This window comes from Mastacembelus armatus, chromosome 21, assembly GCF_900324485.2.
Source record: "Mastacembelus armatus chromosome 21, fMasArm1.2, whole genome shotgun sequence".
In the NCBI taxonomy this organism is placed as follows: Eukaryota; Metazoa; Chordata; class Actinopteri; order Synbranchiformes; family Mastacembelidae; genus Mastacembelus; species Mastacembelus armatus.
The window spans coordinates 11,997,051-12,022,031 of record NC_046653.1 but is presented as its reverse complement, the minus strand read 5'-3'; the positions used below and the strand labels follow the sequence as shown (position 1 = coordinate 12,022,031).

The 24,981-nt window shown below is 38.5% G+C and overlaps 1 protein-coding gene across 2 annotated transcripts; it reads left to right on the top strand.

Moving 5' to 3' along the window:
* Positions 1-340: 340 nt before the first annotated feature.
* Positions 341-24,792, top strand: bard1 (BRCA1 associated RING domain 1). 2 transcript variants are annotated; one of them, XM_026296487.1, is made up of 12 exons: positions 341-525; positions 2,324-2,380; positions 2,939-3,087; positions 3,641-4,689; positions 5,016-5,186; positions 5,327-5,407; positions 7,827-7,999; positions 14,560-14,686; positions 14,791-14,923; positions 16,446-16,538; positions 20,952-21,049; positions 23,456-24,792. In XM_026296487.1, exons 1-12 carry the CDS (start codon positions 434-436, stop codon positions 23,801-23,803), a joined length of 2,571 nt encoding a protein of 856 aa, XP_026152272.1. In that variant the 5' UTR covers positions 341-433; the 3' UTR covers positions 23,804-24,792. The 2 variants fall into 2 exon arrangements, with proteins under 2 accessions (XP_026152272.1, XP_026152273.1); XM_026296488.1 differs by lacking the exon at positions 5,016-5,186.
* The last annotated feature ends 189 nt before the right edge of the window (positions 24,793-24,981 follow it).

The window sequence follows — 24,981 nt, the reverse complement described above, 5'->3', positions numbered from 1 at the left end:
CTTTTGCATTTTTATTGTTTTAGTGTAGGTGTTTATCATTCCTGAAGTGTTTCTCTAAATCAGTGTCCAGAAAAACAGAAATCCATATAGTCAGATGATAGCCAAAACAACAATTATGGAAAAAAAGAGTAATACAGTAAAACTTGAACTTATATTTTTTAAAGTGTTTTTGACAGTTGAATTGTAGGTTTATCTTAAGACGCACACAACACCCCATATAACTAATTCATACAAATTACATACATACAATCTACGACATTTTACAGCTTTCACAGGAAATTCGTATTTTCGTGGGGGCGTAGCTACGCCTCACTTCCGGAAATTGTTGGCGGGAGATGTAATTAACCAGGAAGTAAGTTTGGCATACTTTGCAACCTCGACAAATAAATATTACAACAGACCAAGCGGTGAATGAACAATAGTTTGTAAAAGTATGGATCATGAAGGCCTTGTTTACACGAATAACTGGAAAAACACTAAGGAGGCTGCTGCAAAATTTCGACGACTGCTACTTTGCTCCAAATGGTAAGTTAAGTTGTTTAAGACAAAATTAACGTAAGTCAGTGTCATTCTCAATATTTTCAAACTAAACAAACAACATAAGATTATTTTGTCTCGCTAGAAGACGATACTTCAGTTAGCTGTAGCTTCATAGCGTTAAAGTGGTCAACAACGCCTGATTACAATTACGTTACGTTTACTTGAGCAGGGCTGCGTTAATGTTATCATAGGGGAACAGCTAATATAATAGTATGATATGGTATAATACAAATTCAGCTTAGTTTTGTAAAGGGAAACTGCGTGGGAACGTAACTTAGGTTAATAAAGTAACGGTACTTTTACAGAATAGTGTCTGATGTTATTGCCCGCTAACACGTTGACATTGTCTTCTGGGCTTTGCTTGTATTTACGTAAACCACGTAAAGATGCCCAGTCAGTAGTCGAGCTTTGTTGGCAGCACACCCATGTACCTGTGCAACAACGAGGCTACATCTGCAAAGCCATAAACACATCACAGTGCGACGATGAAGCATTGTAAAACAAGACATAACACAGCATCGTTAGAAAACGACAACAGGTCATAGATCAACAGGACAGGAAATTAGGAATACACAGTGCACATAGCAGCCTCTGCTTGGTCAGCCTGGCAAAAGCTTTAAAAAATGCAGTTGGAATTAGACTGTGGGTCCAAAGTGCATAAATATCTGTTTAATGGGCACAGGGTATTAATTACAGTGCAAGGGTTGCTGCCCTATAAGAAAGTGCTGTAAACGTGTATGGCTGTATATTTGTATGACGTGGTGTACATAAATTTGAGTTATACATATATATTGGGACTCTCCTCACTCTCAGACTCATATTCAAGGGACTATTACAGGATTAAGGCTTGATTTTTAAGGGGTATGTTTTTCATTTTTGGGGGATTTGGAGCAGTGATTTATATTAGTTTAGTTTGACTTAAGGAGGATGCTGAGGTACCTGAGTGAGCGAGTCCCATAGGAATATGCTGCTGTGTATCATGAATGCCAAAATGCTCCTGTACCTCCTGTCAGGCAGCAGGAGAATGAAGAGTGTGAGAAGTGTGTGACAGGAAATTTAAAATGCAAGTGGCAATTCAAATGCAGAGAATTTAGTAAATGTAAAGGTCGGATATCCCACTGATGCTTCCTGTTGTCTGATGCACTTACTAGTTCTCTGTATAGTAGTTCACTCTCCTCAGTCATTTTTGTTTTGAGAGGTGGTGCAGACATTTCAAATGAGGTCTGCTTCCACGGCTGTGCACTCTTAAGAAACTTGCCTCTCATGGTAGAGCCACTGATGTACAAATGGAAACTGTCACAACAGGCCCTTCTCATACTTTTGGTTAGTAGATTTTCTGTCATTATCTGATCAGAAATGTCAATTGGACAGATTACTATTTATAAACATTTCTATCAGCCTCAGCAGTACTCTGTGTCTAGTGCCAATTAGCAAATAATGCTTCCACACTATGTAATATTCCAAACACAGCAAACATTGTAAATGCTGAACATGAACACGATAGCATGGTTATTGTGAGAATTCTGGAGAGCTTGTAACTCAAAGCACCAATGTGCTAAAGACCAGCCATGCCTGTTCCACTGACAGACTCCAATTATTTCCTTAGCATGTGGTAGAGAGAACAGTTGCCTAGTAATAACTACTTTTTCATCTCTCTGTCTCTTTGTTGTCTCAACAGTTGAGCATGCAGTCCTGGGGGATCACCTATGTGCAGTGTGTTGGAGGTGGTCTTTCTATCCTGACTGCACTAACTACTTTTAAATGTGTGTTTTTTTTTCCCCAGCTCGAGTTTGATGAAGGAACCTGTGTGTCTAGGATTGTGTGAGCATATGCTGTGCAGGTAATGTAATCTCATCTAAATGTGTTCTGCTTTCACATGCACATTAACAATAGAGCTGTATCATGGTGGACATTTTTATTTGTCAAACTCGGGCGTAATTAATAACGTTAATGACTCCATTTAGTTGTGCTGCTGCCAGAACTGTAGTATTGTGCCTGCTGGCTCTTGTGAAGAGTGCTTTAATTCAGTAGAAAATTATCCTTAAATAGATTAAATCAATGAATTAAACAATTTTAACAGTCCCATTGTAACAGGTGTCATACATGAGCAAGTGGTGGGGGAATAAAGCAAGTTATGACAGGCACACTATTGTATGAATGTTAGTGCAATTTTTTTATGTAGTTTATTTCTCATTAAATACTCAATGTCCATGGCTATGGTTTCTTTGCAATACGTAGTGTATACTATTGTTTCCATATCCATATTCCAATCTACAGCCTCAATTTATTCCTTGTCATCATGAGTGAATGACATTAAAGGTAAATCAATACGCTTATGGTATTTTTCCTTACTGAACTGTGAAGTGGACTCCTAATCCAAAATATGTTTATCGCTCAGGTCTTGTGCTGGCCCCCAGGCAGGAGATGGCTGCGTGGTGTGTCATAGCCCTGTGTGGGTGAAGGACATTCAAATCAACAGGCAGCTCAGCAGCATCATACAGCTCTTCTGTGGTTTGGAGTCTCTGCTGAATCCCATAGAACAACCTGGTAGATATTTGCTACTCTATGGCAGCTTAAAAGGATAATTAAATTGTCTTCTCAGATCCATGTGTCTTATTCATTATCTTTCTCCCCATGCTCATCTGCCCACACCCTCTTATATTAATTGATAACTGCAAAATTTAATATTGTTCTCCAGTCTAATCTCTAAATGACAGTATTGGTGGATCCTTCCTGGATATTATTATTATTGTTAATGCTCACCCAGCATCGTGGGCAGCTTTTTAAACACTAGTTAAAATGTAAACAAATCTGCAGGTTGTTCTGGTGTCTAAATTTAGATAGGTAAGAGTTTGAGAATGCAATTGAATACTTCTGTTTCTGTTAAATGTCAGTATTATGGGTTGGCAATCTGAAATAGAAAGCTTGATGTTATTGTGCCTTTATTTTAAAAGTGCACGGTAAACATACAAATCCTTTGCTAACTACAATTCACTGTAATAAAACTAATACAGTACACAATTGTTATACAAGATTATACACAGTACGCGATTTCTATTTTGTTAAATGTGTATTTTTTTGTTTTTGAACGTTATTGCAGATTCATCTGTTTCTGAGGTTAAAACACAACCTGGGAGTTCTGTCCTTAAAAACAAGAAGAACTTCAAGATCTGGTTGAGTCCTCGGAGCCGTAAGTTGCGCTGCACAGTGGAAAAGCCTTCAGAGGTCATTATAACAGACAGCAGGTCATCTGGGGGGACAGCTGCAGCACAGCCAGACACTACTGCTCAAGAGCAGGACCTGTCAGTTTTTAATTTTGCCACATCCTCCCAAGACTCTGGCTCTTCTCAAAAATGCAACAGTGAAAAGAGAAAACAGAAGAACAGCTCTGTGAAGAAAAAGGCTGGCAGCAGGAAAACATTGGTTCAAGGTATGACTAGGACCACAAGAAAACAGACCAAGAAGAAGAGGCTGGAGGTTTTAAATCAGGAATGGGGAATCACCGAAAAGGTAGATGGCTTATTTGAAAACGAGTATACCTGTGTTGAAGGGACAAAGAGGTCCAGTAAAAGGGTTTCTTTTCTAAGTCCTGTTGTCACCTCTGACAAACCTCAGCCTGATGTGCCACAGGGGAGTACTAATGAACTCAGCCCAGGCAGGACCACCATCGGGGAGAGTCTTTCAAGAGACTGCACCACTGAAATTAATTACCAGACCTCGCCTGCTCAGAACATGGTGGTCAGTGCCATCCAGAAAATTATGCCCTCTACAAATGACCTCAGCCTAACTGAAAATCCTGACAAACATGACAATGTTTCTTCCTCAAAAAGATCCAGAATGGAGGGGAAAGTTGGCACCTTGGAGACCACACCAAAAAGGCCCAGGGCTTCTCCAGGCCGGAGAAGAAAATTGCTAGGTCAAATGTCTCCAGTTGTCCTTAATCCTGTGTCTTTGACTAGCCCCAGGTCTGACAAGGGCATTGAAAGCTCCAGAGAAGAGCAAATAGACAGCTCCTCTCCCCTTGCCTCTGTTGGTAGAAAATCTCCCTGTACTCACGGTGCATCTGGTGGACGGCCCTGCTCGGGAAGCCCTGCAGCTATGAAGAGGAACCGCAAGGGAGAGACCCTGTTGCATCTGGCAGCCATAAAGGTCGACAGGTTTTTGAATAATTCAACTTATTTACTTCATTCCTTTTTCTACTGCATTCTGCAAATGCCAATATTAAACAATTTCTTCAACATATTGACAGCATTAATTGCATATATTGACATGCCTTTATCTCAAATGAATTGGTATATAAATGAACAAAAACGAATCGAATGGAAATGATGCTCCCCCTAAAAATTGGTGCTACTGCTTAGTCTTTTCTTATTTAGCAAATGGCCAAGAATTTTTAAGGCTCAGTTGACTGATGAGATTCCAAGGTGCAAACTTGGTGTTTCATGTTCCTTATTGGTCTCTTTTTTTTTTTCAAGCACAAATCTGCTGGTTTAAATGTCTTCTCCTGTGGGGCCACCACCCTCCGTCCCCATATAAGTATTTGTCTTGAGATGATCAGACAGCCATGTTTCAGTCTGTTGAGAATAAGCTGTTTTACAGTAATCCTTGTAAACTCAGCAGTAATCCCTCTCTGGATCCCAGACAAGGTAATCAATGACCCACTGTGGAGTGTGATTGATAAACAGTGGGGCTTTGGTACACTGGGATAAGCTGCTATGTTTGAAGGGTTGCATTTTCAGGTCTGCAGTTCTGACCTGAGTTTTGTTGTTCTCTCTGGCTCTTGCAGGGAGATGTAGAGGCTGTCAGGGAGCTGCTGGACCAGGGGGCTGACCCTAACCTGAAGGATAATGCTGGGTGGACACCTCTGGTAAGACTAATACACCAGGTGATACATACATCTGAAAGCTTTATTTGTTGGCAAAAGTCTGACAAACTGTTTCTTCAACAACAGCAATTATTAAACAGCAGTAGATTTTCCACCTATCCTCTCCTTCTTGTCAATAGATAGCAGACTGTCTTTTTTTTATTATTACTCATGCTACTTAATGATTTGTAACACAAAGGCTTTCATGCTTTTCTTCTCAGATCAACTTTTGAAACATTTACATCTTGCCATTTGCTTTGTCTTTTCTAGCAATCCGGCAAGTACAGTGTGTCTGTGAGTGTGTGTGTGTGTGTCTGTGTGTGTCATGCTGCTGTTAAGGTCTGATTAGCACTCACTCTTCTGTCCTTCTGCAAAACAAATTCCGGTCCTGTGATGTTAGTCGTGGCCTGTGCTGTACAAGTTTAATACGTAAACAGCTTGTTCTGTTCATATCATTGTGAAACATAGCTATAAAAACTCTACCTTGACCTTACATAAGCTGGTAAAATATGTCTTACCAGAGATTACACCTTCTGATTCTGCAGGAGTCAATTACTGTAACTGAAACATTTTTAATCCAAAATGACAAACTGTAAAATCTGTTTTAGCTGTTACGACTTATTGGCCAGCTAATGTAAAGTTTACAGAGTTTAAGGAACTTTGTGGTTCATGGTTGCTTTTTATTTTTCAAGCCCAAAGCTGTTAGAACAAACAAAAACAGAAGCCAGATTTTAATATGTATTTTACAAATCCATGGATTTGGTTCCTACAGCAACTATGGGCAGAAAACAGTTTTCTCCCACAGATGGTCACCACTACAGAAAGCTGGGAGAATCCCAGCATTGCATGAAAGAGTTGCTATAAAATCCTGCTCTTAGTTTATATTGGTTGGAAAGGGAGAGAGCCAAGCTCCAAATTCTAGACTGTCAGTTGCATATTCGTCTAATATTTGCTGATTCATGTCGCAGATAAATGTTGTTTACACAGTTGTTGGGCGGGAATTCCTCCATGGCCCTTGGCTTAGTAGCATTCAATGTGACAAATAGAGCTGAATTGGAATAACAACTTGGCTTTGCATTGAAATTCTCAGCTGCACAATTTATTCAAAATGTCACAAGCATATTTATACTTAAAACTGGTTGATACGGTTTGTTTTAATCTGACTTCTGAATCTCTGACTGAATTTTAAGTTTGCCAAATTCATCTGTGGGTCAGAATACAAACAAAAGCTTTTAAAACACTCACTTTCATTAAGCTCTGTGCTGCTGCTTTCATGTTCAGTGTTCTCTTTAAATGATCTTACTCAGTATGAAGAATTTTTTTACATAACTAATGAAGTGTGATTATGCTGTCCGGTTTTCATTTCATTTCATTTATTTACCTCAGCTCCTTGATTACTTGATATGGAGTAGAAAACATACTACAGGATCATAATGAGATTATTGTGTCCCCATCAGAGATGCCATCTCTAATGTGCTGAGCTTTTTCATAAGCTTTGATCTGTCTGACTATAATAATACAATTAGATTAAACATAGGTGAGGAATTTGAATAATACTTTGGTATGTTTTTTCAGTAATTCAATAGACCTACATTCTTATGTTCTAACATGACATGGCTATCAACACTGAGGTGGCTATCACATTTTGTGCTTTCTCTGCAGCCCGTTGGTTTGCACAGTCTTGGCAATTGTAGTATTATTCAGAGTTACAAATACATTTGGGTTTCACATATTACTTTTCCAACTTAAATTCCCATTTAAATTCTACATACTGTATAGATCACAAGCTGACATACTTTTAAGCTCACTTTATTCTTTTTGTACGAAATGAAAATCCAAGTGTTGCTCAAGGTTACATTGTTGCATGAGGCAAAATCATCTCATGACTGTTTAAACGGTGAAACCCCTGGTGACACACAAACACCAGAGTTGCACAAGTTAAGTGAAATACATTATCCTGCTGAGTTTAGTTTCTTTATCTTATAACAGCTTCTCCCAGAAGCCAGTAATTCTCTTTTAACTGCGGCATAAAGTGGGTCTCTCCGCAACTCCCTATTAACCATATTATTACAAGTTATTTTAACTTTTAGAGATGTGTATTTTTTTTTCCTATGTGTTCTCTACCCCACACTGGTGTCAAAAAATTTAAACTCATATCTACAGGTAAATCACATTTTCTACAATTATGAATGAGAACTAACTTTAGTAACTAACTAGCTAGCTAACTAACTTTAGTTAGCAAGAAATTAAAATCAAAGAGCGATTCCTACATTTTCTCCTTAAGTTTAACTGTACTCACATCCTCTTTTCTACAACCATAAACAGTACCTTTAGTTTTATCACTACTGAGCATCAGCTTTTTCACAAAACTATTTGGAACAGAATAAACTGATGAAGCTCTGGTCATTGCTTTTTGTTCTAGCATGAAGCATGTAACCTGGGTCACCTGGTGGTTGCTGAAGTGCTGGTCTCAAGGGGGGCACTTTTGAACACACCTGGCTATGAAAACGATTCTCCACTCCACGATGCTGTGAGGAACGGACACCTGGCCATTGTGAAGCTGCTGCTGCAGCTTGGAGCCTCACAGAACGTTCTGTAAGTTGCTTTAAGTGTTTTTTTATGTTTTGTTTTTTTTTAAAACTTTGAGTTATTGGATTTTACAGGTGAAAACCTGTCATTCCACTACAGCTATTTTTAACAAGTAATTGTATATTGTATACTGTTCTGCCGGGAGGGTGTTGCTCTATAAAGAGTTGCTTTATGTCAAATGAGTCACAAAGTGACCTGCTACGTGATTAGGGTCAGAACTACACATGTAATGTGGGCCAGTCAATGTGGGAAAGGTCTGGCACAGGATAAGTGATTGACTATTGACTAACTATTGATTAGATAGTGCTTTTTGTTCTCCCAGCAGTGGTGTGTAAAACTCAAGTAGTAACCAAGTCTGACCTGACAAGATTATTTGATAACAGTTATGGTTAAATATTCTGATCCTTGCCACATTAAAATTCATCTTCATATAAAACAAAAATCCAGTAGTTACTAAAATGACCACATTATAGACTATAATTATAACCACCATGCACAGTTAGTTGCTCCATGTTTCCCCTAAATGCTAAAATCTCTAAGTCTTTGAGTCTTTATTAATCAGATTCCATTGTATAGGAATAATATCAACTTTCTATGCTTTGGTATTGTTTTTGTTACAATTATCCTAGCACTCTGGTCTATCTTTAGTTTACTCTGCACTCTAACAGTAAAAAAAAAAAAAAAGAAACAAAAAAAAAATGGAATCCAGTCTTTGTTTTTTGCCTCCATATACATAAAGGAGGTGGACAAAACATTACAAACATCTTTCAACGAAGTCGGACAACTAGAGATGAAATCTCAAAGAACACCTTCATATTTATTTGAAAGCTGTTGTATTTCATGACATTACATCATAGAGGCTTCTCGTTTTTTGGACCCATGCTTATTTTTTACTACTTCAATAAATCATCAAGTGCCCGTTTACCACTCATTGTACCAGGCATTCAGCCTTTTTATAATTAGGTGCAAGCGCAAGTGCAATACATGGGTGGATGGATGTAAGAAAATCAACTGATGATGATTAGTAGTTGACTGTGATGTATAGCATGATGTCCGTAATGAGGGAGAGGGTGCTGGTTAATATGTCCAACCAATAGGGTATTTGATCAGGTTAAGTGTGGCGATCAGTTAGCACTCTCCTTGTGATCATTTTATAACCATCAACCTTTTTCATTTCATTTTATCGTCCTCTGTGCTTTGATTGGTCCTGATTGCCAGGTCTTACATTTTCTCTTCTTCACTTTTATGCTTTAATTACATGTCTGCAACATAGAGAAAGAGGCAGTGATTGGGGCAATCTGTCAGGACTCCGCAAGATGAATGCTGTCTATGCACTAGCCCCCCTGCACCCCCTCTAACCCTGCGTTCTCACACACACACACACACACACACCCTCACACACACACACATGCACACACACACACACACACACACACATACACATATACACATACTGTATATACACAAACTGTATATACACAAGAGGTCGAACGGGGCATCTGCCAATGCAATCCCTAATGGAATGATTGGCACCCAGTTTAGAGTTTGGAAAGACAGGTTTTGGAGAGCCTAATGTTCCCTCGGTGTGTGTCGGTGTGTGTCGGTGTGTGTCGGTGTGTGTGCCCTGACCAGACACTTTTTTTCTTTTTCTTTTTTTTTTTTATTGTTTTGGCCCCTTTTATCTAAATCAGTGGATTTGACTCCACAGCTCAGGTTTATTAATTAGGCACTGTATAAAGAAATCTTAAAAGCACCAAGTTCATAAATGAAAGCTAATATGTGTTATGCATATTGACCAGTGCTGCATATTTGTACTTTTTAAGATAATGCAAACAAGTTGCTAGTTGGTAACATATGTTATTTTCACTGTAATGTAAGAGGAAAAGGTGATATTTTGTCCATTTTATACCTTGAACCCTTTTAAAGTGACAATTTTCCTAATCACACAGTAGGCCTTTTAGATGTCAATATTTATGCGTTATATTATCCTACATGTCAGTGCAGTATAAACATGAATTTGCATTGTATGAGATGTGGGAAACAAGACGTTCAATATATTTTAATTGGCTCTTGGCTCAGTCCTAATGACCACCCTAAGCCTGAAGCAGTGAATCCATACAGATGTAAATTAACAATCACTTGTGCGCCTCATGCTGAATATATTACACTGGATTACGGCAATAGCACTGGATTGGTATAATTATACTAAATATACTGTAGTGTCGTACCACAAACAAGGAATGACATTCACCAATTTTTAAGTTATTATATTAAACACAAAATACAGGCTTCTCTGTAGGAATGGTGCAAAAAATAAGTTAAAAAAATGTGTGTATGTTTTTGTTTTGTTTTGTTTTTTGGTTGGTGGTAACACACTAAAAAAGCAGAAAGCTGCCAAATAAATATTGATGTAAACAATGCAGGTTTTAAAATATCTACATAAAAAAAATCTGCTTCATGTTCAATATTGAAGGAAATGAATGTTTGTTAGGCCTCAATTTTAAACAGAGTGTTTTGGCATGACATGCAGAGTTTTGTTTGTTTACCTGAAAACTCCACAGGGCATCTGTGTACCATACCTTCACCTTCCCGTGAATGGATGTCATTTTATCATTTCTTCCAACCTTGGAAGAAACTGATGTGAAGTATGCTGCCAGTGTTAAGTTTCATCCTCTTATCAAAATAAAGTGCTCCTGTTTTCTGGACTGTCCTGTTTATTCACTCACAACACATGAAGCATTGTTAGTGGCTTGAATAAGGCTATTTTTAGGAGCGTCAAGCCAAAGTCATTATTTGTGATTTACACAGTTTGGCATCAGAGAAAGGCATCTGCATCACAATTGCAGTACAGTGCACAGACCGTCTACAGAAATGAACAGAAGCTTTAGGTGAGTCATATACTGTATCATCAGTATAGGCTAAATCACCTAACTGATCCAACTCACAGGACAAATTCAGAGTGGATTATTTTAAAAGAAAGTGTAACTAAGGAATACTAGATTAAGAATGCATTCAGGCCTCACTCTGTTCTCAATCAGTGGCTTTCCATTTGTTTCCATCATTACACTTATTACTCCCTTTTAAGACTTACTGCTGAACTGACATACTGTAGTTCAAAAGCTCTGCCTTTGGGTGTCTGTGTCCTGACAAAATATTCGCATGTGGTGTTCTTTGAGGATAAACAGATATTTATAGAAATGTTGTTTTCATTTATGTACAATTAGAAATGCATTTAACTTTATGTAACTGTTACAGTAGTTCTTCTTGATGGTATCAAGGGCTGGATAAACAAATTATCAGAGCTGTTTGTGGTATGTTGTTGGTATTGATGATGAAGGGATATTGTGAAATGCTATGGATGGTGTTTGGTCTGAGCTAATGATGGGTATGCAACATTTGCTGCGTATTTGTGTTCAGCTTGAGATTAATATTTAACTCTCCTCCCTTCTCCTCCTCATAATAAGAGTCATGGTTACAGTGGGTATCCACTAGAACCACCACCGCCTTCCTCCCACTTGTGTACTTAGGCAGAGTGCTATTTTTTTTTTTTTTTTTTTTTTTTTTTAAAAACCTCCCGCACAATTTTCCACGCTTTATTATTTTTCATTAAATAGTCTTCTCACGTGCAGCTGCATAAACCATGTGCATATGTATACGTGTCAGGGACAGTTTATGTTTGTTTGTATTTGTGTGTGGGAGGGGGCTGGGGGTATGAATCCAAATGAAATATTTTATGGACCAGTGGACCTATTAATTGTCCCCCAGGTGTTATCTTTGCTGACGCCTAATCTTTTAGAGACAACCTGCTAGGTTTGGTTCTTCTCGTCGTCTTCCCACCTCCCGCTGCACTTTTCTTCATTCTTTTCTCCTCTCCTTTTATTCCCCTTCAAGGTGACCTCAGTCTTTTTTCACACAACTCTCTCAAACTTAAAGATGCTGTTTCTTTAATGTCACTGTTTGAACCAAAGCACAGTCACAGTTTCATCTCTGAGCCTGTGTATTTGATGTTGCAGGTGCTATGCATCAATTACACAAGAGCTACCAAGAGATTACTGTATATTATATTTAACTAACTACACAGAATCTGTAAAGTGAGTGTGGTCTGTATGTAATTGAGAAAAAAATAGCAGTATATGCTAAAATCGTAGGACTTAATGATGTGCAACCCTTTGATAATAGATTTTTTTTTTTTTTTTTCCCCCCCTGCATGCAGTGAGCCCAGTCTGTGGCATATGGACACGATCTATGAACGAAGCAGAGCACAGCTCAAGCTCATATCAAACAATTAGACTTCCACAAGCAAATGACACATATTGGTACAGTTTCACAGAAGTAGAATGTGACTAAAGAACATTTTTTTTTTTTTTTTTTTTTTGCATTGCTCTCAACTGGAAAATATTCATTCTAAGTGCCCTGCTTGAAAACAAATTTGCACTGTGATGAAATAATATGACAGAATGATTCTGGATGGCGAAGACTTTGCCTTGCAAGTAGTAACATCAATGTTCCTTTGTCAGATAGTCAGTCAGGGCAGCATCATTTTGGTTACAGATTGACAATGGTTCAGTAGTTAGAGTTAGAATAAAAACGTTTGTGCAATACTAGTTGCTAAGAGATAAAAATATGTTGATACAGTTTGAAAGGATTTCTCAGCTGCTCACTGGCCAGAACATTGTATTTTAGCACATCATGTATTGTCATGTGCAGATATCATAGGTGTCTCCAATCTTAATCAGTCCATTTAAATTGTGAAAAGCCCTCCCTGTACTGTCTATCAGTCTTTACTTTAGCATGAACTTGAATAAGAGAAAGTAAAGAAGGGAAGTGTCTGAAGAGGTGAGGAAGAAAATCATTCCCAAGCATTGTCAGATAAAGGCTAGAATATTATGTCCAAACAGGTTGATATTTCTGTGGTAGTTGGTAATAGTATTATATTTGGGGCAACCTCCCTGGACCTGGCTGCAAAAGGAAAGCTGAGGCCAGGTTGAACAGAATGATAGTGTGAATGGTGAAAACTGGGTGAAAGAAAAACATACAAACTGATCTTAAAGATCAAGTTTCATTACATGCCAGTTTTGAAATGAAAGTGAGTCCCAGAATCCACTTTTGAAAGAGAAATATATAAAAAAAAAAATGGAATGGAGTGCATGTTGACAAGTCTCAACACTGGGAAATGTCCTTTGGACAGATGAAATTAGATGAGATTTTTGGTTCCATCAGCTCTGTGGTCACAGACGAAACACTGAAGAATTGAAAGCAAAAGAACGCCATCCCCACTGTGAAACATGGAGGAGACTCAGTTATGTTATGGGTTTGCTTTACCGTGTCTAGCTCAGGGTGCCTTCAATCTGTGCAGGGCACAATGAAATCAGAAGATTCTGCAGAAAAAGTACTGCCTAGTGTCCAACAGCTCTGTCTCAGTCACAGGTCAAGGCTCCTCCAACAGTATAATAACCCAAAACATTCATCTAAAAGCACCAAAAATGGATGAGGAAAAAAAAAAAAACACTGGACAGGGTCTGAAGTGGCTGCTATGAATCCTGGTCTTAATCCAGTTGAACATCTATGAAATGAGTTGTAACTCACAGTGAGTGGGCATGGGAGGGCACCTGTCAAACCTTGATTGCAGTGATTGCTTCAAAAAGGTGTGCTGCAAAATATGTAGTGTCTCAATATTTATGTCCATGGTATTTTCATTTGTTGTGTTATTTATGACAATTTATGACATGTTGCATTTAAATCCAAAACCAGTGTCTATTCTATGAAAAATGGGACAGAAAATAGTTGGTGACAGTTACTTTTGTCAGTCTCAAATTTTTATCTTTTGTGGAAAGTCAGTAACACTTTTTTTAGACACGACTTATTGTGAAGGAAATCCTGCTGTTTCCTACAGTGTATGAAAATGACAGTCTGAGATTCTTGGGTAGAGACCATCTGCCTGTCTGGAAAATTTAAAATGTCTTAAAACTACAGAAGACAGATTCTTTGCTGTCACTGCCCAGGACAAACATGAAATAAGGCTGGCTGCTTAAGTCAGTATTGTTATCAAGTGCCACTTTTAAACTTCCTTTTTGTTTTAATTCACAGGATTTTGTGTTTGGCTATTTTAGGTTGAAGCAGAGAAGGGTGGTGTCTTTTTAAATATCAAAAACTGTTAAAAGCCTTTGCATATTTTGCGTCACTTCTAACAGTTAATGTTAAAGTATACCGCCATCCAATCCCTGCTTTACATAATGTGTTTTAAATGAAACTGAAAGTTGTCTCACTGACACAGTAAGGGACCACTGGTCACTTGAATAGGAAAACTGTCCTGGGTTATCTCAGATCTTGTTAAATATTTTGACCTGCTTTAATTTAATTTTTTTTTGGCAAACAGCTCTACAAAACACAAAATAGTACATAGGTGATTTATTTATTTTTTTTTTTAAAGGATTCTATCTGTTGTAACATGTTTGGGTGGTTTTTGTGGTCACCAGATGCTCTGGTCATTGTTGCAAATACATAAATGAAGTGTATGTGTACTGTGAAACACTGATATGCATCTTTTGAAATATTCTTCTTCGCAGTAATCTGTATGGAAAGAGACCTGTGGATTATGCGGGAAGTCTGGAGATGCTGGAGATTTTCCAGGAAGCCTCAGAAGAAAACCAAAATGCTAATACATCGTTTAGCCCCTCAGGCAGTCTCTCTGTGGTATGTCTACATGAAGATGGAATTATTTTTTCCCTCTTCTGAAATTGTCAAGGATCGAGTGCTGAATAGATATTTCCTAACTGTCTGCCTATGTCCTTTCTTAGGTGAATGAATGTGGGAGGAGGGATGGAATAGTTGTGTTTCTGGCAAGCAAGTTATCTAAGCCAGAACAGCTTCAAATGGCCAAACTGGGACAGCTACTGGGAGGGAGGGTGGCTGACACCTTTTCTGGCACAGGTAGTGTTTGCAGGATTAAAAACACAACCTCCTCAGGGGCCTTAAACTTTCTCTGTATTCTGGGTGAAGCTTCTTAGAATGCTGTTTGCATGTGATTGCTTTTTAATGTTCTTATTTGTGACACATGGTCTCTCAACAACACTGCAAATTTAACAGCAGCTACCAGCCAACTGTTGGTACGTCGGGACCTTGACTGTTCACTGCCTAACACTGATCGGTAATCAAGTATCATTTGGACGCCCCATTCAACTGGAAGATGTATTAAATGGATAAATTTCAGGCTACGTGGTCGTCTCTTGTCGTGGTCCTGCTGTTTTTATGAAGGTTATATACTGTGCGGTGCTTCTGCCCCATTAATGTTCTTTTACAGTTCCTACAGAGCCAAGCTTTACTATGCAACTCAGACCTTTTTGTGTTTTAAAAGCCAACAGTAGGTGCTTGGACATTATCACTCATGAAAGTAACTAACAAGTGCTTTTAGAGTTGTATACATCATTGTGATACAGCAGTCTGTTCACTGTTGCAAAGTAATGTCTGTGAGAACACCAGAGAGCGAAAGTAATTGAAATCATTCCTCATAAAATGTTTGGAGGTACTGTTAGGGTGATGAAAAAGCACTAATGAAAAACAAGTGTTTCTCACAACTCTCCATACTGTGACCAGGGGGTTTAAAGTTAGTGTTTTCAAAGAATGTCCCCCTGCTACAAATCCACATTTAATGCACAATGTAAGAAGGTTTTGCCCTAGAGATATAATTACGTTCATTTTACACTTGTCAACTGTGTTCACATGTTGAATGAAGGGGTAATAAATTTGCATTTAAATTTTAATTAACTTATAAATATGCATCTTTGTCAAAAGCATTTTATGAAGGAAACTGTTGCTTGGGCTTTTGTTATTTTGCCATGAGCTGTTTGGCAGGTTTGCAGTAAGTTTACCTGTTGATCCTTGACGATGAGGATATCAGAAAATTAGGAATACACTGAATAAACCATAAAGATTTGTCACAATTTATACATGTTTGGTTATGGCTGAGAAATCGGTCTTATCAGTCAAGAACTTTTTTAAAGTAGATAAGTCAAGCAGTGGATTTGTGTTTAGTGGGGGGCATGATGTCTCTTCACTGCTGCCTTCAGTGTTTGCCTAAAAGCATCATTGTGCCCATGTACACCCTCACTGCAAACTCTGGTTGAATGTTTTCTAAGGTGATATTTTTCCACATCTTTTAAATGATGGTAACCATATCACCCATCCCATGCTTTTGTCATACTCTTAGAAGTTTTATTGGAAGGTGTATCTTTAGTAAAATGTACTATCTGACTTGTGGAATAGACTTATCAAAAGTGTAGCAATATATATCTAGCTCTGTTAATTTGCACCAGTATTGTAGTGTGTAGCGAGACAGTCTGACATCCTGAGAAGGCAGCAGCTATTCATGCATGTGTAGCACAACTCATTTATACCTTTTTCAATTTGGCTTTGTCTGTGTGTGTGTGTGTGTGTGTGTGTCTTCTCCCTCCAGTGAGCCATGTCGTGGTACCAGAAGGACACATGCCCACCACCTACTCCACCCTCATGGGTCTTCTTGCTGGCTGCTGGGTTGTCAGATACAGCTGTAAGTATGGAGTGAGCTGTGGGCTGCAGCATTTCTCTGTAGATGCTATTTTTGGATGTCACATTAGGCAGTTTTGCTGTTGGTAACTTCCCACTGCAGTGACATTGAGGCAGATTTTACCCAAAATATCCTGAATGTCAAATGCATTATCTCCTCCAGAGAGAGAGAGAGAGAGAGATGAGAGTTTACCATGACAATGAGTGACAATTATGCTTAGATATTCACTATGCTCAGTTCCTTTTATTCCTGACAACCATTAATTCAGTACAGACAAGCTTTAACTTTCTAGTGCATTACATGGAGAAACTTTGTGGGGGGAAAAACCTTAGGCCTGTGACTTTGAGATTATCACCCTGTCACACTACCTGTAATGTTCTAGCTCTGGCATCAGAAGCAGTCTTTTGTAAAATAAATGCTTTAGTTATTTATAATAGTTTCAACAAAGATCACAAATGTGAGTTACTGGTTTATTTAACACTGGCACCCAAGGAAACTTAATTTGCCCACCATATTAAGTGAGGCTTACTTCCCACTTTTGCCCTAAAAGCAACAGTTCAGCGTTTTGAGAAGTGTATTTGCTTTCCAGTGAGTTAGACGAGAAGATTCAACAAGCTACTGCCAGAAGCTGATTTAACTTTGTATGAAGACCTGTGCTGCTGTCAGGGGCTTATCATTTGTTCCTACATTGATAATTGAATCTTCTTCTTTCCCTTTCGGCTTACTCCCATTCGGGGTCGCCACAGCGGATCAATTTGGCATTTTGGATTTGGTTTTACATGTGTTTTACACCCTTCCTGACGCAACTTCAGTGTCTGAGGTTGGCAGCCCCTGGTCTTTCAAGTTGGTCTCCCATCCAAGTACTAACCAGGCACAGCCCCGCTTAGTTTCCAGGACAGACGCTATTGGGTACTTGCACTCCAGTGTGGCCACTCTACATTGAAAATTGAATGTATTATGGATTTAATTACTCTACTTAGAAATCTAAAACAAAATTCACTTTTTTGGTGACCATTTTCAAAACCAAATTGTTGAGGACTATTTTCAAAATTAAGAAAATATTTGAAGCAGTTTATTTTATTGTTATACATGTATTTTCCTGATAAAGGTATTCTTTTTACACTACATACAAGGTTACATTTGTATTTTGTTTACTAAGGAATATAAGGACACTCTAACCATAGAGTATTTCTATTTAAATTTTAAGTTATGCTTGCTGCAGTTAAGTGACTCTTGGCATACTATAGGACAAGTATGAAAAATCTTCGAAGTAAATATTCGACTCTCGGAACACACACAGTGCAGAACAAATGTATTGTGCTGCACAAGCCTTTTGGAGTAATTATATGGGTTTAGTGTTTTTCTCTGAACCTCAAAGAACATTTTACCTGCTGCAACCTCATTGTCACATAGCACTGCCATCGTTAGCTAAGATGGAATTTGTTCTTTTGGCATCCAAAACTAGTAATACGAGGCCATTTTTATTATTTGTGTGTTTCCCTCTTTTATTGTGCTGCAGTTTAATAGAAAAGTCATACTGTGTTAATTCCTCCTCAGTCTAAGACATATTTTCAGTCCTGCGCTCGCTTCTGTCTCTCAGGTGTTGTGTGTGGAATATCCAATAATTTATTCAGCAACACATGGAATGTCTTGGGAAACATTAAAAGAACATTTTGCAGCAGGTATTTTTCAGGTAAATTGTCTGTGCCTGTGGCTGTGTGCATACACACCTGCTTACATGTCTGACAGCCAAACTGAGTGGGTTGGTGACTGGGGGAAAGAATCTGGGAATCAATGTGCCACAAGGTTTTAATATCACTAGCGATGAAAAGATGGCTAACTCTCTTTCCCTGTTTGATTTATGCCAAGATGAATACTTACCAAAAGTTAAGCTATTCTCAGTCAGTCTGCCTGGCATCCTTGAACTGAGTCAAGAAGCACATATTCAGAGGAAGTTAAAAAGAGACTTGCTGTCAAAGAGTTTTCTGGTACCTTGGTGTGCCCTTGACTGCTGTATCCATCAATAGCATTCTTTGACTGTGTGTGTGTGTGTGTGTACATGTCTGTGCGTGTGTGTGTGTGTGTGTGTGTGTTTGTTTGTGTGTGTCTGTCTGGTGAAATGCCATGCATTGTCTCTGTCACTGCCAGTAAGCCATTTCAGCTGTGTGTGTGTGTGTGTGTGTGTGTGTGTATAGGTGTGCGGTTGTGTCACTGTATGAGATTTTGTGTGTTTGGACCATATTCCCCTTCTCTTCTCTCCGCGCAGGCTGAACACTTGACACAGCTTGTCTCCCACATGGCAATCACTGTGCCATCCTATCTGTCTCTGTCCTTGTGTATGTGTGAGTCGACATAAGCATCTGAATTGTTACTGTCACCTGCCATAGTTTGCCATTGTTGTCAACCATGCCAACCCTGGTTTTTGTCTTTATCTGTCGTACCTTTCATTGCAACACATGTTCATTGGGAAAGCAGCTTCAGTATTATATTTCAAACCCATCATAAAAATAGACTTTCACCCAGCCAAACAGGCCCCATTCTAGATAAAAGCCTTTACAAAGCTTTCATTGAAGATCAAACAGTGGTTGACATTGTTTTGTCCGTTATAGAACATTTGGGAATTTGCTTTATTTCCAAGATTGAGTTGAATGTCCAAACTTGAGTCGTGACACATTTAGCCTGGGTTAAAGAGTAGAGGGAAATAAATCAATAAAAGCTCACTATTTGAAAGATTTTTAACATCTCATTTTTTTAAACAAGCACATAAACAGAAATGAAAAGGGGCCAAATTTGAGCTTTTGTTGTTGCTGAGTGCTGTAATGATTTCCTGATGATAATTACCCATTTGCAGTGACTTTTTGTTGTCACAGTGAGGTTGCCAGGTTTGGCACTATGCTTGTGCCTATACAGAAAACAAAATACAAAACTATATCCTGCTATATCTCCAGCTCTTATGACATTTAACATTCCAGTTCATCTATAGTTTGAACAAGCAAGACTCACTGTAATGTATCAGTGTGTAATTACTAATTTTGCTGCACTTTTCTTGTCAGCCCTACTCCCACTTTTCACCCAGGGAGGTGTGTGCACCCAGGTGTTTCCTCCCAATACGCATGAATTCTAGGTGCTTCTTTGCGATGGCCAGTGTTGAGCTTCAGCTGGAAACCTGCCCTGTTGGAACACACTCAGGCCTGTGGGAGACAGAGTCATGAACACAGGATTTAACAATGGTCTGGTGTTCTGCTGCTACTCGCTGATGAATATTTGTTTTGTTATTTCACTCAGTCTTCATAATGAGATCACAGCTCCACTTGTTCCAGTTGGTCTCACGGTTAGTTAAGTAAGTGGGTTCATCTGGCTCTTCTCTCACTCACTGATTCAAGAAGGAAGGTGTTCAGTCTATGTGGACATAATTAGCAAACACACTAATGACTCACCAGCATTAAGCACCGTTGTCCAGTGCAATTAACTCCACCCATCAAAGCTGTAATTAAAAGGATTTAAGAAATGTATCCACTTCATGTTTTTTGAGAGTTTTGTGCATGTGTTTTATGTACAATAGTATCTGTTTAATGACTGTATTCTGACCTGGTATACACACACATTTACCTCAGTATGCTCATGTCACTAAGTCTTAACAGCTGGAAGCAACCGTATGAAAAACTAAACTGAAACTGAGGGTGAAATTAGTCGCAGAGTTGTGTGGGTGTTAAGCAAAACTTAGATAACTTACAGGTTCGTGTTAGGCCTGTGGGATTGTTTGCATCTATCATGGCTGGAAATGTGATGAGTCTCTGCACTGCAACTTTTTATTCACTTTTTATTTTATTTATCGAGATGCATGCTGAGGACTGTTGTACTTTTTAGCAGGAACCTGCAGTCTCTTCAACCAGACCTAGTTTTTTTTTATTATACCCCCATCTTATATTACTGAGTAATAGAACACAAACTGGGAACAGCAGCACTCTAGTTTGCAGAGTGTTCAGATTTGCTTTTTATTTCTTTTGTCTTTACAATGTGTGGGTTTTCTGTGCCTTTTACATAAGAAAAAACAAAAATACATTAATTCAAAAATTTCTTTTCCAATTCGAAAAATGTTGAGATGGCGCTTTGTCACATAGTTTTCATTTGACTTTAAAACCTCAAGAGACAGAGAGATGAGGCTTGAATTCTCCTACAGCCTGAGATACTTAAAACAAGAATTGCATCATTAACTCCATAATGCTGTGGGCATCTTTGTCTGTCAGCAGCTGCAGTAATACTTGAAATCTTCCAACCCATTGTGATAAAACAGACATGAGCTTTGTCATCCTCTGTTTGCAATTGCCTTGTCATACTCTTTCAAGTCAACATAATTAGCTGTAACTTTTATTTATTTATTTATTTATCTGTCTCTCTCTCTGTTTTTGATGCCAGGGGTGGAGGCTTGTCTACAAGCAGGCAAGTGGATCCCTGAAACTGAGTTTGAAGCAGGAGAAGGCCCCCAGCGCAGTCGCATCAACAGATGTAGCTTGGTAAAAGAGACACAAACAAACACATATATGAAAAAGATGAGTATAGACCTTTTGTTCTTGGGAAAATATTTGTTTTCCCAGACAGTGACACGTTTTTTTGTTTTGTTTTTTTTTTTTCAGTGATTGTCATTAAAAGTACACACTCGGACTTTTTCCATGCTTTATGTTTTGAAACTTTAAATTATAGTGTGTTTGGCCTTTTTCAACATTAATCAACAGAAAATAAAAGATTTTGAATCTCAGTCTTAATTAGGTGGCCAAATATTCACCCCCTTTGCTCTTCCACACATACTGCACATCTGTTTTCTATTAGGCAGCAAACCATTTTTGAAGAGACACTTACAGATGCAGAAAGGCCAAAAGAATAGGCAGGATTTTTGACAATATCTAAGGCTATATTTCGTGTTATCTAAACACTATACATCAGCCGAACCACACCATCCTTAGCACAAATCCTTGTTTTTGCCCGATAATATTGCTGGGATGATTCTCTACAGCATACCTTATAATGTTTGAGCGGTTAGAGTAAAATAAATGTAGCATAATGCTACGTATTGCGATCTCTACAAGAACTGTGGCTTGGGAAATTTATTTTACAGAAAGACAACAAATCAAAACTACACAGGAATGGCTTTTACACAACACTATTAATGCCTTGCAGTGACCAAGTCAGAGTCTTGACCTAAACAGGAGACAGGACTTGAAAACTGCTGTTCACTCACCACACAAGATGAAACTCGACAGAGCTTGTGCCTTTTTAGAACAGAATGGGGACACCGCATTGTGTAGGTGGCTGAGCTGAATTTCAAATCAAAGTTGGATTTGCTGCTAAATGTTTACTTGGAGTTTAGTGTAATCCTTTGCTGTCAGTAATTTAACCCCCTCATCCTCTTGCATGTCCTCAACATCATATTCCAACTTTTGCCCTCCAACGGTGATACAGGGTCCCACAATTGAAAAGGAATTGAAAACTCTTTCATTTATCAGTCCATCCTGCTATTAAACTTGGATGTGACTACATGAGATCTGTATCTAGAGAACATGATTACATTTATATATTGCCAATTGTTGTGTGTGGGTTGTGCTATGTCCTTTTCTCTGTTGTTAGTTTTTAAGGCTTAGTGACTGTTGCTATCATAAATCTGCACTGGAGTTGCGTTGTGTCAGATATTATCTGATAATAAAGAATAAAGTTGTATCATAATTTATTAGAGTTCAACAATATGTTTTTTTCTTTGAATTCATATAAATATCTTACATCTTTAATGTGAGATTAAATATGATAAAAGTATAAGGGCAGCAAATACTTCTTATTGGTGTTCAGCCATATGCATACGCAATATTGTGATTAGCTATTTGTTCTCTGAAAGACTTAAAGGTGCCGTGTGTAGGATTTAGTAGTGTTTAGCACTGTGGTTGCAGATTGTAGCAATTTGAATATCTATCGACCCTCTTTTCAAGAGAACCCATGGGGTCCGTCAGGTCCTGTTCCCTCTCTAGGACTGTTCTCCATTTAACGGCAGTAGTGGTTTGTCCATTCTGGGCTACTGTAGAAACATGGCACCACAACATCACTGTAAGGGGATCGTCACTATGTAGATATAAAATGCTTCTTCTAAAAATAAGAATAGGCCACAATTGTTAGTTTTAGGTGATTAAACGCGAATGTAAACAAGAATACTGTGTTCTTTTTCTTTAAGAAGCAGATGTATAAAGGGTTTGCAGTTGCACTGACACTGGGCAGATGGATAAGATATTCCTCTTGTTGCTTTCTTCTGTCATTTTTTTCCACTTGAGCTAAATATGATATCCATTCTAGAAAAAACGACTTCAATCATAATCACAAATTACACACATACAGAAGCAGAAGTGAAATCCAACCCAAGTGTAGAAACTTCTAACTGCAAACTCTAGAGAGAGTCAATTTACACCCCAAAACAGTTGAGTTCATTGATGCTGTGAATAGAATAGTCTCCAGTGGCCTAATTCACTGCTGTTTTTAAACAGCAATGCTAAGTGGTTCAGAGTTTGTCTAGAGAGCAGTGCTGATAAAAATGTCTTCTGGCTCTGCAGCAAAGAAGTAAATACAAGGCATCCACACAGGCTTGGTAATATGAGAACCTAGATTTAGTGGCAAAGAAATTATTCAGCATTTAACTTCATCATAAACAAAAAGCAAGGCTTTAATCTTTCTTCCACTGTTCTCACGAGGACTGATGTTTTATTCTTGCGCTGGCACTGAGTAAGTAAAATGTTTTAATGGAGGAAAATAATACATAGCATTGTCTTTTCTCATCTCAGGGAGTCTTTGATGCACAATGAAGTATTAGTTTAGTGCAAGGTTGAGGAAATCATTGTTGTCACTAATGGCTAAATTTGTTTTTTCTGATCATTCATCTTTTGTAGCTCCCACCACTCTTCGATGGCTGTTTCTTTTTCCTCCTGGGCTCCTTCAAGGCGCCTAGCAAAGATGAGCTCACCAAGCTGCTCCGGGAGGGGGGAGGACAACTTCTGAGCCGACAGCCCAAGCCTGACAGCGATGTGACACAAACTCTGAGTGCTGCTGCCTACCACGCCTTGCCAGGCTCAGACCAGGCCCTCTGCACCCAGTACATCATCTTTGACCCCCAGGGCCCTCACAAGCTGTCAGTGCTAAGACGAGGCAAGGTGTGGTCAGCTCCTGCCACCTGGCTGATTGACTGCATCGCAGCCTTCCGGCTGCTCCCTGTGCCAGATTTTCAGATGCTGGTCTAACTAATTTTTCACATATTCAGTAATTATGCTCTGAGATATTACTTATCCTTCACAGTAGTCATAATGTACTTTGTCTTTTTGGTTTTTACATGCAGTGATGATGTTAAACCATACATACTGACAAATCGATAATGTAGCGCTGTGCTTTGAGAGTTTGACAGTGGCAAACTGCACAATTGTTTCTTTAAAGGGAACAGGAGTGGGTTCTACATACAGTATAAACCGCTGGACTGGTCTGGACCAGGATTTAGGAGTCCAGACTGTTTCAAGGACTGTATATGATATGAGTATTTCAGAAGGAAAAAAGAGAAACGGACTTCTATCACAAATTTGTATCTGTTTGTAAGAGGTCGAATAGTTTTGCCTTTTCTATGGACAATTACTCAATTAAAACAATATAAGTAGTTTAAACAAATAACCACTTGTCAGAAATGTTTTGTACTCAGACATGTCCAAACTGTGACAGCAGGTTAGCAAGTGAACACTATATCATTTTTGAGCTTCACAGGACAAGGAGTACATCTAAAAACCAAACATAATTAGCATTAAAGAACATAGTGTAAATAGTGTAACATTATGATGAATGGGGCTGATAATCTAACTAGGCTATGTGGTGTGTCTGGTAATGTTATGCTATTGAGTTATTATTAGTACCATCTCTAGATGGTATGGTTCTAGACCCAGTAGCAGCAAGCTAAGTATGGTAGCTCAGGTAACTGTCACCAGGACAGATGAGATAATGTGTAATATCTTTCCAAATGTTTTCAGTCTCCATTGGGATCTTTTTCCTGTTGGATTTGCCTAGAAAACATCCACAAAGATACGTCCTCATGAGATGCCCCAAACCACTGAAATGGACTCTGCTCCAGACCCCCTGCAAAGAAAACTCATGACACTCCAGTAAAATGTTCACAAAGCTGTCAGTGCCGCAACAACCTGTTAGTCATAAATATTCATGCACTTTCTATATTACAAAAATTTTGAATTGATTCTGTTTTGTGTGTTTTCACTTATCAATTTGTTTTCTGCTGCAATATCTAATGAGTGGTTTTAGATTAGAATTGCAGTCTTCTGTAGTGGTTTACCAGGAAGAGATAATTATCCAATTATCTAATTGAAAAGGCCTGTTTGAAACAAATGCAAAGAGTGAGTCCTTGAGAAAGATCAATGGACTTTGA

What these genes read in the sequence shown, in the direction of transcription:
- bard1 (XM_026296487.1), top strand. Translation starts at nt 434, where the DNA reads ATGGATCATGAAGGCCTTGTTTACACGAATAACTGGAAAAACACTAAG. An exon ending in TGTGAGCATATGCTGTGCAG is followed by an intron (nt 2,381 to 2,938) that starts GTAATGTAATCT and finishes TTTATCGCTCAG; the next exon opens with GTCTTGTGCTGGCCCCCAGG. An exon ending in CCTCAGGCAGTCTCTCTGTG is followed by an intron (nt 14,687 to 14,790) that starts GTATGTCTACAT and finishes GTCCTTTCTTAG; the next exon opens with GTGAATGAATGTGGGAGGAG.